General features: G+C 39.7%; 1 protein-coding gene across 1 annotated transcript; it reads right to left on the bottom strand.

The window, feature by feature from the left end:
• ern1 (endoplasmic reticulum to nucleus signaling 1) lies at positions 1 to 20,452 on the bottom strand. Its single transcript, XM_032587517.1, has 22 exons — positions 20,199 to 20,452; positions 13,754 to 13,874; positions 11,724 to 11,757; positions 10,944 to 11,016; positions 10,670 to 10,742; positions 9,351 to 9,473; positions 8,866 to 8,967; positions 8,516 to 8,777; positions 7,970 to 8,048; positions 7,556 to 7,715; positions 6,721 to 6,836; positions 6,442 to 6,624; positions 5,183 to 5,441; positions 5,012 to 5,102; positions 4,749 to 4,938; positions 3,470 to 3,569; positions 3,196 to 3,395; positions 2,940 to 3,087; positions 2,678 to 2,805; positions 2,112 to 2,235; positions 1,345 to 1,412; positions 1 to 1,264 (listed from the first exon to the last, which is right to left on the bottom strand). Exons 1-22 carry the CDS (start codon positions 20,271 to 20,273, stop codon positions 791 to 793), a joined length of 3,183 nt encoding a protein of 1,060 aa, XP_032443408.1. The 5' UTR covers positions 20,274 to 20,452; the 3' UTR covers positions 1 to 790.
• Between the last annotated feature and the right edge of the window lie 6 nt (positions 20,453 to 20,458).

Raw genomic sequence — 20,458 nt, 5'->3', positions numbered from 1 at the left:
TACGAGTAGAAAACAATAAAGAATTTAATATGTGCAAGTCATCAACATCACTGACACAAACAAGAAAAGTCATACATTACCATTTTCTGGCTTCACTTTTTAACTCATTCTCAACATCATGATGAGGATTAAATCATTTCCTGGATTCAGATACTTTGGAACAGTCTGAGTCAGCAACACAGATTAGATTCTAGCAGCATTTAGTGAAATCAAGCACATGAAGCATAGTCTGTTTAATGAGCAGGACCCATGCAGCACAGTGATGGGTTTATATATAATAAACCGTTCTTTTATATGTATATATATATATAAAAAGGCACGTGGGTCATATTAAGCAATTTATGACCCAAACTTTAAATCTTTCTGTACAAATCTACACATACAGCATCTTTAGCAAATACCCTTACTGAGAAACACACAACATTGCACAATAAAACTACCCAATTGTTCAACAACATTTGCAGACATTTCCCACAACAATGAGCAGAGAGCTTTTGGACACTTTTTTTGCACTGTGTAATAAAACACAATTAACATTAAAAAGCAATTTCTTTGTGCAGTCCAGCTACAAGAAAATATCCAACACCTTGTAGGCAGTTAGACGTCTGAACGGAGACGGACAAACCTGAATCCAGACCAGCAGAAGGCACTTTTGTTTTGTCTGCGGCGCTTGCATGCGACTCCAGGCACTGCAGGCCTGGACCTCACAGCAGCACAGCAGCAAACCCCTGAATGTTCTCCACTGTTTAAGGCAAAGCTCCCTTAGCTCTGGGTCCACTTTGGCTTTGGGTCAGTCCGCACAGGTTTTGTTGTCCAGGGTAGCGAGTACCTCCGGCCTGAGAGGAACCGTAGGCCACTGAGAGACATTTTCGCAGGGAGGAGTCAGCCCCAGGTCGTCTGTGTGAGCTGCGTGAACGGAAAAGTCTGAAGGTACCGGATGTTCTCTGGACGAGGGCAGCGACTGCCCACACGGTGTCAAAGGAGTCGATTCCTGTGTTTGCAACGTAGGTAGTGTTGTATGATCTGGCAGGGGTTGGGTGCATGGCTCAGTGAGTCTTTGCAAACCCTGGATCTGTGTTTTTTGCAGCTGCTCTGCAGTGGGGTAATAAGGCAGGAAAGGCCTCTCAGGCGCACAGGTCCTCATGGCGAGATAAGTGTGCATCAGGAGGTGAGGAAAGCGGGATGTGAAGTATGAGACAAAGTCGTCGGGGATGGAGCCCAGCGTCTCCTGTACCTCGACGGGCAACTCTCGGTAATGATGTTTCTGTTGAGATGAGAGAAATCCTCAAAACTACAGCAGTGAGGAGTAAGATTATTTTAAATTATGCAACAACTGTGCCTCACCTTGTTTCTCATTGCACGCAGAAGGTCTCTGACTGACCCGCCCTTATAGGAGCGAAACTTCCGCAAATCTACCACAGAGAGAAAAATCAAACCCATTGAGCTTTTTCCAAAATAAATCCATTATGGGGTTAAAATGAATAAAAAAGCCCAGAGATCTCAGAGATTTATGCTTTATTACAAGAGTTTTTTTTCAGTGAGTCAGTAATAACTCCATTAAAAGCTAAAATATTTTCCTCATATAAAAGGTGTACATTTGATTTCATCATGTAAAGTTATTATGGCTCCACTGAGTTCAAAAGGACCATCGTCAAGCAGAGACATTAAAAAGTTGAATGCTGTTCTATGGCTCCTTAAACGAGAAATAAATAAATTTGAAAAGGTCTGACAAAAAATATATTTTGTATACTTTTGAGATCATTGGTAAATGATAAACATACAACCCAGTCACTACTTTTTTGCCCTTTTTATGACTTAAATATAAAATGGTAGTTCTGAAATATTTAATCAAACCACTGTTCTAGGTTTTGATCCTCAAAGTGTGGCACTGCAGACAGAAAGCTGCCTACTTCACAGACTTCTTCTTTCCTGTGACAGGAAACATTCAGTCCCGTCTGTGAGAGCAAATCAAAGAACTACAACACCCAAAATGAAACCGCACCACATGTAAGAGATCAAGGTGCCAAACAACACCACACCAAATAAGGCGACTTCTTTAGAAGACGCTTAATTGCGGTATAGCTTGCACCGTTTAATCAGCCTCATCATACCTGTCTGCAGTGGCACCGTGATGTGCTCTCTCCAGTCACCCTTGACAACAGCCCTCCCTCCTCGCTCCAGCTGCCTCACGATTGGTCCGTCCAGCGGCTCCTTTTCTATTCTGTCACTCACATCCTGACAGAAAAAAAAAAAAGCACTATTTTAATCTGCAGCAATAATATAAGGCTGAATAAAATGATCTAATTGATTCACTTTGTGCTGTGCTCTAATTTTAAACCTTTTTAAAAATACATAGCGACCACATAAATACCTCAGGAGATATGTCGATGGTGATGACTTTTGAGGAGATTACACTTATATATTCAGTTTTGTATTAGGAAAAAACGTGCCTTCTACAAAAACTTGAAATTTTTTTGCTAGCATTAAGCATTAAAATACCAAAACAATACTAAGTCAGCTGGTATCATCTCCGTTTGACCCTGTACATTAATCTGCATTTATGTAAAATAGTACAATCAGTCTATATATGGTAACAAATGTTGCTGCTTCTCTTCATAGAGTGTGCAGGATTGCAGAACCCTGGTTGTGAAGTCCAGTGTGTGAAAAGAGCCCAAACCTGGAAGAACTGCAACTCCTTCTCCAGAGTCCAGAAGAAAGGATGTTTGAGAACACTTTCAGCTGAAGGTCTTCTCTGGGGATCCATGCTCAACATCTGTTCTATGAGATCTCTGGCAACAATTTCACCTAGGAAGATAAAAAAAACAAAAAAACACAAATGTGTTGAGTTAATTATGAAAAGAGAAAATATTTTTTTTTTGCCATTCTGAGAATTAGCAACAAAAACAAACTACTTTACTCCTCTTGAGTGCATTTCTCACCGTGTTTGTCACCTTGCAGATAGTCGAGGCTGTATCCTCCCAGTAAGATATTTGCCTGCCTCTGTAGAGACTTCCCAAATGGGTGACTTCCCTGAGAAACCACGTAGTAGAAGACACAACCGGCAGAGAAGATATCCACCGCATAGGTCTACAGGGATCACATTAGAAGAGCGACATCACATAGTTTGAGATGGCTTCACAGGAAAACACTAGCATACATTTCAATACTTGTGACAGATGTGCATTCCTGACTCACCGGGTTGTCCTTGAAGTCCTCACTGAGGACCTCTGGAGCAATCCAGCCCTCGGTCCCTGGAACCCCGGACCTTCGACTGAAACTGTGACGTCCCACCGCCAGCTTCTTACACAAGCCGAAGTCGGAGATCATCGCCCGGACTCGGCCGTGTGCGTTCGGCATGGATACCAGAATGTTGTGGGGCTTCAGGTCTCTGTGGACTAGAGGGAGAGGGAAAATTATGTTTCAAAGACATGAAGACAGTGAAAGTATTTTAGGTTTTAGAGACACTTACCTATTTTGAGAGAGTGCAGATGGACTAATCCGGACATGGTTTGCTGCAGGAGCATGACTGGCTCAAGTCCATGACAGTTGAAATCCTTTTTCTCCACATACTAGCAAGAGGAAAGAAAATGATGTTGAAAATAGAATTTAAATTTTAAAAAAAAAGCATTCTGTGGAGAAAACATTTTGATGGGAATTTCCTTCTTCAGTGTGGTGAGATTGTCAGCCTTGGCCTGGATGAGGCTTTTAACTGCAGCCCATTCATTTTTAATAGGGCTGAGGTCAGGGCCTTTATAGAAGTTTAATTTTAGCCAACTTTATCCATGGCTAAATTAATTTTGATGTTTTTTGGGTAATTGTCCTGCTGGAATGCAGAGGTGCGTTTAGTTTCAACAAGCTGACAAAAACCATCACCCTCATCTGAACGGAAACTGGCTAACACCTTTAGAAGCATCCCAGGAATCACCAAAGGTCAAGTCCATCATACATGGAATCTGTAAGAACTTTCTACAATGAAGTGAGTTCAACATTACTATAGATTGAGAGGAAGAAAGAACAATGTTGCAAGACATTTTATGTCACATTTTTTAAACAAATGTGGGTACATTTTAAACCAACAAATTAAGACAAAACAAAAAGACAAAAATAAACCAGTGAAAAAAACTAAATGTGTGAGAAAGGGAGAGCTTTCTGTAGCGTAATTGTATTAGCTTGTTAAAGTGTGTTAAAAACTAACAAGTATCAGCATCAACCTGTAATGGAATGGTTGTAGGTTCTATTAGCCATTTTAATACCATTAATATGTTTGTTCAAATAGTGAGAGGGAGAGTGGAGAAACTCGTGACAAAGAACAAGTTGGAAAAAAAAAACAATCATTTGTTTTCTCAAATGCATTGGGGACAGATATAAGATTGTCATTCATGACAGGAAGTTATGTTTCCAATAGCTCCAGTCTGGTTGGGGTGTAAAATATTAGGGGTCATTGGTCTTAAAAATGATAAGCTATAGTGGGCAATAGCTAGAGGTAGTGTGAGATATTAAACAGGCTTGAGGATAAGTTTATGTTAGCGCAAATCATATTTGAAGAGAGTATCAAGATTTCCTGAATTTCTCTGAGCATCCTTTGTAATTTGGAGACCAACGGTGACAGCGAAGCTTTCAGGTCTAGGAGCTCTGCCACTGAGCACACTTTTAACAGCACCTTAGCGTTCAGTTGTTGTTCAAGATCAGAAGAATAACTTTATTTAAAAAAAACCAACCAAAAAAAAAAAACATGATTGATTATGTACCTCCTGAAGCGTGGCAGCACACAGCTCTATGGCGATGTACTGGAACTGACGGTCCCGCTCGGTGCAGAAGTAACGGATAACATTTGGATGCTCATCAGACTCTCTGAGCAGCTGAACCTCTCGGTCCGCAAAGCTGAAGCACTCTGGGAGGATTCTTTTCACCGCCACTGGACGGTTGTCAAACTGCCCCCTGTTGGAGAAAAAGTGGAAATGTAATACTGTGACGCGAGAGAATATATGAAATTTTACTTTGATTCCCTTACTTATAAACCATAGTTCCCTCAGCACCATGGCCCAGCACCTGTTTAGGGTGGAAGGTAATGTTGCCGACTCTGACCGTAGAGAAGTCTTCCTCTGACAAAAACAGATTTCAAGCAGTGAAATCGAAGCCACAACAAACCAGCTGATGTACAAAAACAGAATTAGAGCCTTACCTCCATCTTCATGCTCATAAATTGAGCTGCCCACCTCAGACACAGATAGGTTGGAGTGGTTGGAGGCACGGGGGGTGACGTTGGGGCTGCTGTGGTCTGAGCAGTCGGAGCGAGTGCGAGCCACATCCAGGAAGTCACTGTCGGGAGCCAAACCCACGTCTGCAGGGGGGAAAGGCTGCTGCCGCTGGAGTAGCTCCAGCCGCTCCTCCATTTGTCTCTGGAACTCCTGGTGCTGCAGCTGCTGCTGCTTGTGCACGCTCTGTCACAAAAACAACAGAAAACATAAAGGATGCAACAATTGCAAAATGTGTTCTTGAACCTTTTTAAGCCATTTGAGATCCAATATATACACCTGTTATTATATAAAGCTAATAAAAAGTCAGCAGGTACAACTTCCACAGGTTAATGCTGAGGTATTTCCACACTCAAGCACCTTGTCCCCTTGTTATTTTCTAATTCGGTACTAAATTAGTTTTGAAACTTTGATATATTTTCTTTAGTCAAATTTAATAAAAAAATCTGCATTGTTGGCACCCCTGATAAAGATGTATAAAAATTCTTTATATATATATATATATATTTATTTATTTATTTTTTTTTTTTTGACGCACAAAAATCTTGCACTGAAAAATACAAATAAATCCAACCATCCATTTGCCAATACAAAGACGTTAAGAAATAATTGGTATAATAAATGTGCTTGCTGCATGGTGGAACAGTTAAGCCTGTAGCAATAAGCAATAACTCATTTAATCAAATGCTAAATTAAGACAACCTCAATCATTTCCATTTGCATGATGTGTTTTTCTTGTTTCTCTCTCTTTTTCTATCAAAGACTGGATAACAAAAGGCTTCTGTCTGGTGCATTGGTCTCAACTAGTCCCTTTTTAGAAGGACAATTTTGTTTTTGGTTGTTTTTTCAGGTGTCTTGTTCATTTATTTTGATTCTTTAAAATATCTTCCAGTTTAAGTGTTAAATGTTCATTATAAATTAAATTGTATTGATGTTTGAGAGGGTGTACTTGTATTACTATGTCATTACCATTTTATAACTTAAAAATGGCCTCAAAATAATATTATTGTTTATCGCAATAACTTCTGGGACAATTTATCATCCAGAAAAATTGGTTATCATGACAGGCCAATTCATGTAGCCAGAACTCTACAGGGTTTATCTGTAGTTATTAGCTACAGCTGTGATAGAAATCCTCTGTAATAAGTACATTTGATGCTTTATAAAAGGTGAGAATTTTTCTTACCTTGGGGTAGATTATAACAAAAGCCACCCAGCCGGCAAGAAGGAAAGTGGAGAAGATGATGGTGGCCATGTCTTTCAGCATGGAGTCCACAGGGGCCTCTGAGCGCGCCGTGCGGCTGCTGGTCCCCGGTTCCTGGATGGAGGTTGAAGGTTGCCTATCATCCATGCCACTGTCATTGACTTTCTGCAGAAAGGAATCAGAGGAGCAGGAAAGATGTTAAACAGAAAAAGAGTGCATGGAGGGTCAGGATATTTCCATCACACGTGAGATGACCCGGACCTCCTCTCCTTTCTTATCCGTAGTAGGTGGGATGACGTTGCCTTGGTTACGAGGGAAGTGTTCAGGGAAAGTTTCCAGGATCTTGGTGTGAGCCTCCGGGGGCGTTTCATGGTGACCTGAAACGGAATACGGAAAAAACTTCACAAACAAAGAAACTCAAGCCTAAAGTATCCAAAACACCTACAGAAACAGATTCATTTCAACCAAACAATGAATTTCTTTTTAAAGAAACCAGTTTAAGGAGTGGAGACTCCACCCCTCACCACACCGGGTTATAGAGGTGTTGTCAACATAAGAATATTCTTACGAGAATGCCTTCCTAAAGTAGCCTTAAAGCACACATTAAACAAAACTTGTTCTATTCAGCTGCAGTTAATATAAAATAAAAGAGAAAACAGCTACTTTCCATATTTCAAACACAAAGTTATGCTTTAAATTGTCCCATGTTAATAAAAGTCAGCACCATGGATACAGCCAGCAAAACATGAAGGCAGCTGAAAAATGGAAGATAGACTTTTTATTTGAGATTTTCAAAACAGATTAAACAAGCAATGTTAAAGGACAAATTATTGGCGAAACACTTCACTTCTGTTCAGGCTAATATTAACGATACAAAAACATTTCTGCAGTTCCACCAGTCACCCAGTAGATGTCAGGCACCATTAAACTTAAAGCATAAACATTTCTAAGTACTGATTAAGTGCGTTAAGCGTGCCGACATCAAAACTTGTTTAGGAAAGTGGATTTTTAAACCATTATGACATCAAATCTCTTTTTCTTCTCCCAGCTTCAACCTAAAAAGATTCTAACGGCTGTGATTTGTTTTGTGCCGTACCTATGAGAAGTAGATAGTTCCTCATAAAATTGATCCGGTTTCGCTCTCGGAGGCCAGCGTTGAATTTCACACTTGTGCTGGGAGTGATTACACACTCCTTATCCTCCTCTGTCTCCTGGCTATCGGGGCCTTCCAGCAGGGGGAAGGTGCTTCCACGAGGCTAAAGACAAACACACACTTCCTGTTATCAGACGCCTCATGAGCTTCTATAAAAAGGAAGTCTGTAGAAATAGCAGCCTCCTACTTCAAACAATCAAGTCTTCAAGGTTTATTAACTAAAACAGTAAATAAAAACCTTGACAGAAATCAAACTTAATGCAAATATATAAAGACTGATTTAAAATGATCTAAATCATGTCCATGCTGTTCACGTGATCAATGTTGTACTTGATTTAATATGCAGATTGTGCTCACCACCACTGTGACTCCATCATGCACCAGAGACGGTGATGCATACAAGCTAGTCGAGTATTTGCCCACATATAAAGTGGCCCTGAAAAGAACAAAAATAAAAACCGTCAGTTAAACCTGTTACTTCATGGCCAAAAACATTTCAACATGTTTGACAATAAACTGTGCAGTGACACAGATAAAATCTTGTCACACCAAATGACAAGGCTAAAACAATTCAGAGAAGACCAACGAGTCCTGGTTTTACTTTTCAGCTTTTCCCTCCAGGCTTTTGGAGCTTTATTTCCGCAGAAAAAAAAAAAAGATTTACTTTATTTTGAAAAGAAGCTCCAATTCCAGCCAAAGATGTGATTTTTCAACCAGACATTTTCCTTCCACTTAACTTTTCATGAATTTAATTAATACAAGACTGATCAACCAGCTGTTTAGCTACATTACATAGCTTATTTATTTATTTCTGAACATATATGTAAAATGGAACTAAATACATAAGAAAATACAGAAGATAAAATGTGAAAAAAATCTAAGGCAAATTAAGCTTTTCCTTACATGAATTTATTTTTGGGTTTTTTCTCTTTTGGAAACGGATATTTCCATTGGGTTATCCGTCCGACCTCTCCGGACATGAAAGTGAGGTACCGCAGTGTTTCCACGGCGACGTTGGTGTGGGGAACTTTGCGAAGACCCTCCCGCTGCCAGATGTACATCGCCACCACAGGAGAATTGTAGTTCTGCATCCACTGAACGTCTCCCGTCTCACTGTCCACGGTCACCACGAGGCCGTCGCCGTTTGAGACAAAATGAGCCATTTCTGTGGAGGGAATAACGAGATGCAATTAGCATACCCAGTGTATTACAGAGTTAAGCTAACAACGAGCATGCTTGAGTAGGAATCTCACTGTATTTCATGTCATCGTCAGGAAGGGTGGAGGCATAGTCGGAATAAGTGGCATTCCAGCGCAGCTCTCTGTTTTTTGTGTCGTACATGGTGATGGTGTACTCTAACAAAGACAGAAACATGCATGATTACGTAAGCAGCACACACTGCAGGGTTTCAGTGTCAGTTTTATTGTAAAACTGCAAAGCTGAATCGTGTAAAATTTCCTTAACAATGCCCAACAAAAGCTAATGTGAGCTTTCAACTTGCAAACACTCTTAGCCCCTTAAAATTTAAGGAGATAATTATTGGAGAGGTAGTTGTCTTGTTTGGAAGTTAAATAAATTGGCTGAACTTATGAGCAATGAGTATATAACAGTCTCACCAAAAAAAGGTAATAAATGAAACCTTCTGGTAAACTCGATTAAATCTTGTGTGTCATAGATTCTGGTTAGAATTAAAAAAAACAAAAAAACAAAAAAACAGCTGAGCTAGTTTTGTTTTTACCTGTTCGTCCCAGATAGAGAAGGGATGAAGACGGACAGAGCATTTCAGCGAACGATGACGTCAGTGTCTGCTGTTTTTCACCTGTAAGCAAATCCACCACATACCACAAGTCCTGCTTTTTACCTGCAGGAGAGCACATAGACAAACACACACAGGAAACTGATTAGTTGGGTGATTTCAGCTTTAAAACTGCACCCGGCGATAGCAGTCTTACAAAACATTTTGTCGCGTTACAAACTTCAATGTACTTTGTTGGGATTTTATGCGGTCGACCAACAAAGTAAGGAAATAGTTTGTGTTCAGCCCCATTTAGTCTGATGGACCTAAATGAACGCCGATTAGTAAACTGATTCCACCTGTGCTCAATTTAATCTCGGTATAAATGCAGGTATTATTTGAAAGCTTGTTAGAGAACAACGAGCATCCTGGAGACCAAAGACCACTGCAGACAGGTCAGGGAGAAGTTTAAAACTGGGTTAGAAAACAAAAACAGAAGCTGGTGAAAGCTGATAAGATGGGTGGCAATATAATAAAAAGGAAACACTGGAAACAAAGCCTGTTGCTGGCTGCAAAATACTTGAGGTGGTGAAGCCTTCCATCCAATGTGACAGAGTCTAATCAATTTTGCAAAGAAAAATAGGTAAAAATGCCCCAACAGGCAGAGACATGCCCCAAACAGCAAGCCTTTTAAAATACTGCTGGTCCTCAATAAAACACATTGAGGTTTGTGGTTCTAATGCATTCAAATGTGAAATTGTCCCACTTGTGAAAAAAAACCCATTTATACAGTAGCTTTCCTGCCAACAGAACTGTTAATCTGATTAAATGAGGCACTTTTTACAAGACCAGTTATTCAAAATAACCTGCGACCGTTTAACCTTAATGTTAATGAGTTTTATCACTCCATAGTGAGATAGATAGTCCTTCAAAGTTTTGCATTTACACTTTACACAGTGTAAATGTGTAAAATGTGAAGCCACACACATGAAAAGTAGTTATCTATTAAAGTATTCAACCAGCAACAGTTTGCATCTATATAATTAAATGCCCCTACTGATGATGATAATAAGCAGGCAAATGTGACTGGCTTTTGTTCAAACAATGGTAGATCAAAGTTCCTTCGTTAACACTAAAAAATTTAAAAGAGCTGAGGCTGTAGATTTAGTGGAACCAGAAGACAAGTGTTGTATTCTGCTGAAACCAGATAACACTCACTCCTTTATGAAAGGTGAGGAACACAGGCGGATCTACAAACGTGTATGCGTATGCCATGACCACAGTGTGGCCAACTCAAAGAGAAATTTATGATTGGGTCTTACCCATGTAGAGGATTCCATCAGAACTGCGACATGGTGAGGCTTGGACCAACTCAGGGATGGTGAAAGGTAGTTTCTGTTACAACAAAAAGCCTCAGATAAACCTTGTGGTTTTAAGGATTAACAACAAAATATAGCACCACGTAGTATAAACCACCACAGCTGCAAACTCATAATGAGAAAGCATGACTATTTTTCTACCGAACAAGGAACTGAGCGGTGGATCATACCAAAGACGGAAGATTAAAATGCCTTGACAAAACGCATTTCCTTTTACCGTGAGGCCTTCGTTGTTCTTTCCACCCAGAGAGTACAGGCTGCCGTCGTTGGGGTCCGGCAGAAACGCTGGTCTGGTGAGAAGAGTAAAGGCAACGAGTTTATTGTTAAGTCACAGGTCGAGCTCAACATGTGGCAATACTGAATAGCATATACTGTCTTTTGCTACATGGAGATAAGATACAGTAGAACACAGTGTCTTGAAAAAGTATTCTTAAAAATGTAAACTTTTATCGCATTTTGCCACTTTACGGCCATAAATGTGACAGACCAGCACACCAGAGATTTTGTGTCATTTTTTAAACCAATAAACATCTAAAAAGTTGAAGGACTTAAACTCAGTCAGCTCAGACTATCAGACAATTTTCAAGTCTTGCAGCTTTGGTTGCATGCTTAGAGTAGTTGTCCTGTTGAAAAGCAACCTCCGCCACAGTCTGAAGTCTTTTTCAGTCATGGTGGTTTGTTTTCCCCAAGGATTTTTCTGCATGTTTCACTGTGGGAATGGAAGCTTAAACCAAACCGCTGAGGCCTTCGCAGAACACCTGGATTTATTCTGAAGCTAAATTACCTCCCTGTTAATTAGATGGCTTTTAAAGACAATTGGTTGCACTGCATTTTATTTATTCCCATACTAAATGCTGGCTATCTTAAAAAAATATTTTGTATCTTATGTGACAAACTTTGAGAACGGCCAGTACGTTTAAGGGGTGTGAACACTTTTGCAAAACACTGACTTGTATCAAACAAAAGAAAGAAAAAAAAAGATAAGTTGGATACGTACTCTGCTACATGTGTCGGGACCTGAAGAACTGGATCTGTGAGGACACAAAGACGATAGTCAGGATTGACAAGAATATCATCCGGCAGACGAACATGGCCAGCGGCCGTTGAGTAAGTGAGCGACATGAACGCTGGAGACGTCGGACTGCAAAGGACACAAAGTCCAAATGGACATGCAAGCCCCAGTGGCAAACATGAAGGGCAAACAGATAAGCTTTCTGTGAGTAAATCAGGCATGACATACCAGCAATGAGAACAAGAATAATCATTCAATGTGATCGAAACATCCGACTGACCTATCCTAGTATAAATGCATGAAATAAAGTCTTGCTAAAAGTTGTCCTCAACAAAAAAAGATAATAATCTTGTTGGGAGGAGTCTACAGAAGATTTCTTCCATCTTTCAACGGGTTTACCAAACCAGTCAAACCCCAACCCTGAAGTGTCTGTTGCAAAAAGACAAACATACAAGTCCCACCAGTGTGAACAAACTGGGTGTGGAGCAGGTGGAGCTGTAAGGTGTCCACAATGGGACGGGTTAGGTGTGAGATAATCCAAAGATGTTAAATAACCGTTTTATTCAGTTAACATTAGTCTTCAGCAAATGTTTATTGAGGGTTAAATCTGACTGGCTGAAATATAAATACATGTCTGCAAAGAGAGAAGCGAGCAGCATTATGACAGGTTTGATATTAAACTGCACTGTTCAGTATTGACAAAGGTGGAAGATTTCTGCTTCCCTCTCATCGTTTCCTGACTGAAATGCAACAGGTGTGTGCAAAGCCTGGTGAAATTTATATTCAGTAGCTGTTCCAGGAAAACAGATGATGCGGAGGAGGCAGCCTCTGCCTCATCATCGCAGATTTGGTTATTGAGTAGAGCCAGGCAGGATTAACAAGCACGAACTAAATTTGTTTTTACCTAAAAAGTCAAGCCTAAAATAAATCCACAAAAATAGGAGAATACACACTTAAAATTGTGAGTTCATAGAAAAACACCCCTAAAATCTTTCTTTCGCTAGTTTTCTAAGCCTCCTTAATGCAATTCCAGAGCATACAGAGCCTTACGATGGTAACCATGGTGCGGGCCATGAGTGCAGGTGACACTACAAAGTTGCTGATCCCGGCCCACTCAGACCTTGATTAGAGGCAGCATTTCCCTCTTTCTCCGTTAATAATTACCCGCTTCCCAATGCCAAGAGAACCTGAATGAACAGCTTCTTCTAGTACTGTCTAAAAACAAGACTTGACCACACAATAAAAATAGGAATAATAAATCTAGGCACAAAGGCAGTAGATGCAGCTCTGGAAAACTTAAGAGACCACTTAAAATGATCAGTTTCTCTGGTTTTACTTATAGATATGCTTTTGAGTAAAATGAACATTGTTATTTTATTCTGTGAACTACAGAGAGCCTGTCTCTGAAATTCCAAGCAAAAATTTAGTATTTATTTGCAGAAAATGAGAGATGGTCACAATAATGAAAAAGATGCAATGCTTTCAGACCTCAAATAATGCAAAGAAAACAAGTTCATATTCATTTAGAAACAACAATGATAATGTTTTTACTCAGGAAGAGTTCAGAAATCAACATTTGGTGGAATAACCATGAGGTCTCTTAATTTTTTTCAGGGCTGTAAATATGTTTTTAAAGGAATACAATTGATTTGACACATAACGACAAGCTCTGTTTTTAGATTCCAGGTGTATGAAGCATTAGAAAGTCCTAATTACCCTGGCTAGACCAGATGATCCAGGGAGTGATACTAATTACATTCCATAAAAAAGTTCAGGTGTAGACATGCTGTAAGGACGATTAACATTAACTAAATACAATAAAATGTTGCCTACAATGTGATCAATTTATTGCTTTACTGCAATGAAAGCTGCATCCCAACAAAGCAAAACAAGGATTCCACTGTTTTCAACCGGGCATCAGGACAACAATTGCACTTTGTGCATGAAATGCGGTATGAATAACAAGGAGAAGAGCATACAAACACTTTAACTTGACACCAGTCGTCTCCTCTTACCTTCTTTCAGAGTCCACTTGATAGAGCCAGACTTTTTGCTAACAGCATGCAGGTTTCCATCCAGTGTGGACACAAAGAGCAGGCTTTCAGGAAGGGCAACTGTGCTAGCGCTGCAAAATCCCTACAAAAACAGAAAACATCTCAAATAAATGATCATCATGCAACACTGACAGGATGTCTGGTTCTTAACCAGTAGATGTGTTTATGCATGCATCCTGCCATTTAAACCACCAGGTTAGGTTAGAACATGTGCGCCTGCATTTGGGCAGTGGATAAGTCTGCAATTGCTCAACTATTACTCAGCGTCACACACAGCAAACAGTATCAAAATGTTGAAATAATCATGTAATGATCTGAAGACACCTGGCTCAGGATAATAGACTTGTGTTAGCTAGTCTACTGAGCTGCTGCAAGCCTTAACTAGCAAACTAGCAAAGGGTGGCAATGGAGAGGAAAATTTAACATGCTGAACTCATTTAATCTCTATTCACATGATGTGTACTTTAATCTTGGACTTGAGATTCTGAATAACGTACTCACAAAAATATTATGAACAAGCATTTTTTGTGTACAATATTAAACCTTATTAACCATTCTCCTTTTTACAGAGTAATTTTAGTTGTATAACAAGCTGATATTAGCTGGTCAATCAGTCAGACTGCCAGCATGGGTGGAGACTGTTCAACGGACTGGCCCCTATTAGCTTTCCAACTGTAGTTAAAAACAATGTCACTTTAGTAAGAGTTGGGAGTGGGGCTACTTTAGTTTCCATAACATGTTTGTGTGTTTATCACTACTGCAAATATAAGCAGCAGAACTTGGCAATGTGCAGAAGGGGCAGTGCTCCACAATAGCCTCCGAAAACTTTATTCACTCCTGAATTTTCTCTTGTTCCTTAAAAAGTACTTTAATAGGGGGCCTATTCTCGAACAAACGTCTATAAAAAGCACGTTTGTTGCATTTCTTTTCACAAAATCTTTCTCGGATGATCAGATTTCACCTGCTCAGTTCTGCCTATTTTCAGCTCCTTTTACAATTAGCCGTTTTAAGGCTCTTTCACATTAAATCAAAATGAGTTGCTGCTGGCCACACCTCCCAACTCTAAGTTTACACCTGCACACTTCCTGTGTTCCAGTTATACTAGGAACTGGAAACTTCTGACTTCCCAGTTGGAAAAATCTACCGGGAAGTCGGATTTCCAGCTGAGAAAAGGGAGAAGCTCTTAAGGCCTAGTTTCCTAGCCGACTTGTAAGGTCGACTTCGTGTTTCAATATGGCTGCTTCTCACATCTACAGTGGTAAGATGTGGAGGAAACATGTTTATTTCGCAAGACACACATGTAGAAGTGTGTCTAATATTAATGTTACATATGCAACCTGCAACTCCAAAATGAACTCATTAAAAGTGTTTTTTGTTATGGAAAGAAAAGCTTAAAATGCTACTAAGGTACTGCAAACAATGTTTATGAGTGTCGCCATGGTGAAATTCCAGCCTGTCAACTAGAACGCCATTTCCTCGGGTCTGACATCAAACCCAGCTCCAAGTTACAACTTCCGAGGTAATTGGAAGGCAGCACTAATACATGTGAAAATGGCTACAAACTGTTGCACAATGATACAATGGGACATCTATGACCCCGAGTCATACCCAGAAGCAAACAGAAATGGAGCTTCCTGCACAACCATCAAGGACGCAGCAACAGTAAGTTATCAATAAAACACTTGTCTTTTTCAGCACCCATTGCACAGCGCATACAGCGGTAAAACCAGCTGACCAGACTTGCTGGAATTCCACCTGGGCTGGCATCAATTTGGGTTGCTAGGTAACAAAGCAGCGTTCACCGATAGTGACTTAATAATCATACACCAAACTTATTGCCAGCAAATGGTTAGGTGTTTTTTTTTTAGCGCTATGACTGTTTCTAAAAGCCATAGAGACCCATAAAGGTACTTGTACAAACAGTGAATTTTGCACAATATGTCCCCCTATATAATATAAGAACAAAAATGTTTGTGTTTTGATTTTGACTTCTCTGTCACAGGAAATCTAAGCAGAGGAAGCTGTGCTCATTTGCCTGTTAAACCACAGCAATATCGATAAAAGGCATTACCTATAAAGAGCTTCCTGGACAACTGAAAATAGCTTCCTCAGAGAAATTATCCTGACTAAGGGAAGTATGCTTTTACATCTATTTATTGGTCCCAGAACATGTAGTTACCCCAAAACTGGACAGTTCCACAACTTCTAAAGCAGCTAGATTTTCACAACGGGGAGAATCATGTAATGCACCACTGCATCCCCTCATGATCACCTGATCAATATGTGCAAAAGGAGCAAAAAGACATGCAGTGTTTGGTTTGACAGAGTGGAAGGTTTCTAACACATTGTGTCTCCAGCATTACTGTTCAAACACACTATAATGGTATAGATGGTTGGTAAATCCTTACAGGGTAAAAGTTGCATTCCTGCCTTCCAGTAGATCTTGTAACGTTGGTTTTGCCTTTTGAAATGTATCTAAGGACTTCGCCAAAGGAGCTCTTCAAGTTTAGCACACACAGCTGAATAGTGGGCTGGCAGCCCAGATGGGCACTCCTCTCTCCAAACCCTTCAACGCCTACTCACATACAAGTGACACTGGAGCGCACATGGCACCAGGGCCAGGGTCTGCCTCAGATGGAGCCCTATCTGGACCAAATAGACCACCACTAACAGTCACAGAAAGGGGTCTAATCTAAATGCAGGAGTCTTCTTTCAGCCAGCTGACTAGCAGTGTGCAGCTTTCTCCTGCATCTTATTAAGACATGGGAACAATATGCTGAGAAATTTTGTGGTTTCGGAAGTGTATCTTTTTAAAGCCTCAGAAGCAGAAATTAGCTAATGGCTCCTCCAGTCAGGAGTTTGACAAACACAGACTGCTTACCAAACCACTAATATGCAATAAGGTCAATTAGATCAGCCTTTTGATATTTTAAGATGTATTTTTAGAATTCTGAAATTTTTTTTTGAAAAATAAAAAATGTTTTTAAAGTAACAGAACCAGCAGGATTTCCATCCATCCAGCCTTTAATGCATATGCAATGAAGAACACGTTGAACCACTACTGCAGTTTGTCTCCACCTTCAGTGACACAGCCTACCATTCCTCTGTAAACACCGTCAGTGACCAGTGGCAGACACCCTTTAAAGGCCATTTCACAATAAGCTGTGTACTCTAGTTATTCATCACACTGTTCTGAAACTTCTAGCACCAAAATGAACAGAAACTAAGACAAAGAAAAACAACTGAAGGTTTCAGATCATCTGCAGAGAGAAAAGATATCGTTCGACTCTGGCCCTAAGTTCTCTCCCTGTGGTCTCATCCATCCTTTATGAGCATGCGTGTCAATAGTATGCACCTGCAACTGTTCCCACTGGGCCTCAACCTCACAAAGCACCGTACAAGCGTGCTGGGAAGAGTCATAACTAATCTGTTCTCGCCCCCCTCGTAACCTCCAGCAGCTCTCTTGGTTTCACAAACAAATGAGTTCCCAAACATCTGCTGGCCCTCTAGGTTTGCATGGACACCAACATTTAGCAGCTGATGCATATGTTGAAGTGTTGCGTATCAGCGACATCTGCTTCACAGTTTCTCTGCTCAAAATGGATGTGATTTACAAAAGCAACGGTTAAAATAATGCACACCCTTCCATTTCCTCATTCTGTGCGTTACACAGAAATAGCATTGCAAAATAAGGGTTGCATAATACTTGCAAACTGGGTATTAAAAAACTCTTCACTCTTGTTCCTAAATCTAAATTTTCAACCTTTTTTTAACTGAGGTCAGCTTCAAAAGGGACTTCAATGCTTGTGTTATCACCGGCAGCGGTCAGCGGAGGGTCACCGCGCCTCGCAGCCTGCTGCTTGGCAAACCAAACCGAACGTAGAGCCGCTCAGAACTGTCGGCTTTCTCTTCAAGTTTCAACAAACATTTTAAAAGAGCATGAAAAAAAGCCTTGTGGTCGAAGTATGAAACGGCAACAACAAAAACATCAGGGTAAAAAGTGAATTTCTTGTAGAAGCAATCACATTGTCTGCTGCCATCAGCAATTTCTGCAGCTTGCCTGTGTGCAGAACAAACCAACACAGGAACCAAGAAAAAAAAAATATTTTCACACATCTGTGTATGTGTCATGGGAAGTGCATACTGGCATCAGCTTCAACTAATCAACAAATATGTCAAATTATACATCCTTCTTCTGTAAAGAACACCATAGCCATTTCATAAGAGCAGGATCAGATATTTATTGCTAGACATCTTAACAGCAACAATAAAAAGGAATTAGAATGCTATAATATTTCTAAAATGACAAGTCACATCTTTATAGAGAACTTTCGGGGTTTTGCTACAAAGAAAGCAATACCACGTGTTGGCAGACTCAGATAAAGCACAGCCACTTCCATTACATCTACTTTTTCTTTAGATGTAGCAATTCAAAATATGTTTCCACTGAACAGAAAGTGTGTAAATTGACCTCTGTGTAGTTTCGAGCAATTATAAACTTACAACATTTATTACGCCCATCAACCATTAAATTAAGTTTGTGTAAGTATAAAGTACAAAGGAGTCACTGATGTGTCATGCTTTTAAAGAAAGAAATGTGTCAACTGTGACATAAAACACTGTCAAAAAGAACTTTTCTTCTCTAGAAATCCCATGAAGTTTCTCTCAGAATATATAGTTGGACTATCATTTGTCACCCACACTACACCTGCTTACTCTAATAGGCCAAGAGAAGAACCCGAGACATGACAAGGGATTATAAAGCCACTTTAATCTGCTTCTTAGCTGAGCTGGTTTACTCATGTAGCAGTGAAGGGTCTCAGCCTCGGGGCTTTTAAGGTTTTGGCTCATTTTAAACATGTTAATTACTTTTGATCAAGATTAAAGCCAAGATAGCAGATTATCAATGCTTTATTCCAACCATCAAAAACCAAGGTGTTAATGTACTTCACAGAGCGTATACCCAATACGATATTACTTCGATTTGCATGAACTTATAGATGGTTTTTATAAATGGTCGCAGGTCCATTGTCTGTTATGGATTCAGTCCTCGTAAATAGAAGGTATACACACCATCAAGGTTTCAAAGTATGAATGACCAGGCCTTTATAGGGTTCTAAATTATTTAAATCTAACCTCAAGTGTACACAACTACATACCACAGATTCCACCAATTCATTATTTATTGAACACTCAAAACAAGGCACTTGTTATGTATATTTCCAAAAATTTAAATGCCTGAAGAAAACAATGTAACAGTGTAATGCCCTAATATAATTGAAAATTCTGAAATTAGGGGGGTAAAAACTTTAAAACTACATGATTATTAAGAGTTGCACTGTTTGCGGTTTTTATGGCTGGCACCAATTTTTAATTGACTTTAATTAAGGACTTTGGATCCTTTAACTATACCTTAATATAGACAGACTTTCTGGTGAAACAGTACTATATTAAAGTTTCCCTAAGAAGTCACTATGTGCTACTTTTACAACGAGCATCCCTCAAAAACACCGAAACATCCTTCAGGAGTACAACTGTGACTTGTGCACATGCATCAAGTTGTTGAATTCAAGTGTTGAGATAAGCAAGCCTTTGAAACATCATATTGACATCAGTACACAATTAATGTTGTAATCGGACTCAAAATTACCTAAAATTTTCTTAGTCCTAATCAGCAAATGGGCTTTACTGGATTTAAAAGTAGGGGCAAACTTTTGATATCCACTGTTTGTGTTAGTTGAGGGTAATTGTGTCCAGTAATATTGAAACTATAGTCAAAAATCTGTACACAAAATCTTGCATCTGTTATCAAAAAGGAACCTATCAAAAGTTCAACCCTTGACTGCGTATTTTTACCATCACATGGTGTTGGGCTGTCAAGTCTATTCTAAGCTGAACTGAGTTTGGTTGTTGATCACTGCAAAGAAACAAAGAAAAATTTAGATTGTGACGACATCAGAACTGGATATGTTTCTAATATCACGCAGCCTTAATAACAACTAAATAAAGCACAATGCAGTATTAGTGAGTGGTAAAAAATGAATGTGATGTGTTACAAATCTGAAATTGTACAGACATAAGGACAAATGGTTTCCCGTAATTTCCTGGAACTCGACAGATAAAAAACAAACGTATCTACGCAGGTTGTAATGCGTCAGATGAGTTTATTTTAGACCCCAAAACTTGTCAAATGAATAGTTTAGCAAGCTAGCTAACGTTCGTATTTAGCTAACCGCTGTCAACACGCAGCATATGGACTGAATTTTAGCTTCATTGAAGCACAAACATTTTTATTAAAACGTCCCAAAGTAGAAAAAAATAATCCCACTATAAGTTATACTTGTTGTTTAGTCGACAATAATAACCTCATTCCGTCTAAGTTAGTTTATTCAGCTAGCTTTCTTACCTTTTGGGGACCAGCGTAGAAAAACAAGGCTATAAAGCAGCACAGTAGAGCCCGTTTTCGCACTGGCCAGTCCATGTCAGCATCGGGTCTCAAACCGGGACAGACTGACTGGGTGGTCCAGGGCGGCTGGTCGCTACATAGAAAATTCGTTTCTGACTTCCACAGACAGATGGGTCGAAATGTTTGCTACAGCTTTGGTAGAGATGCTTCTTCCTGAAATTACCACTGCGGAGGTTGGACTTTTGGATTCATATCCACAG

The sequence above is a fragment of the Xiphophorus hellerii genome, chromosome 16 (genome assembly GCF_003331165.1).
Source record: "Xiphophorus hellerii strain 12219 chromosome 16, Xiphophorus_hellerii-4.1, whole genome shotgun sequence".
Lineage (NCBI taxonomy): Eukaryota > Metazoa > Chordata > Actinopteri > Cyprinodontiformes > Poeciliidae > Xiphophorus > Xiphophorus hellerii.
This window is presented reverse-complemented; position numbering and strand designations above follow the sequence as displayed.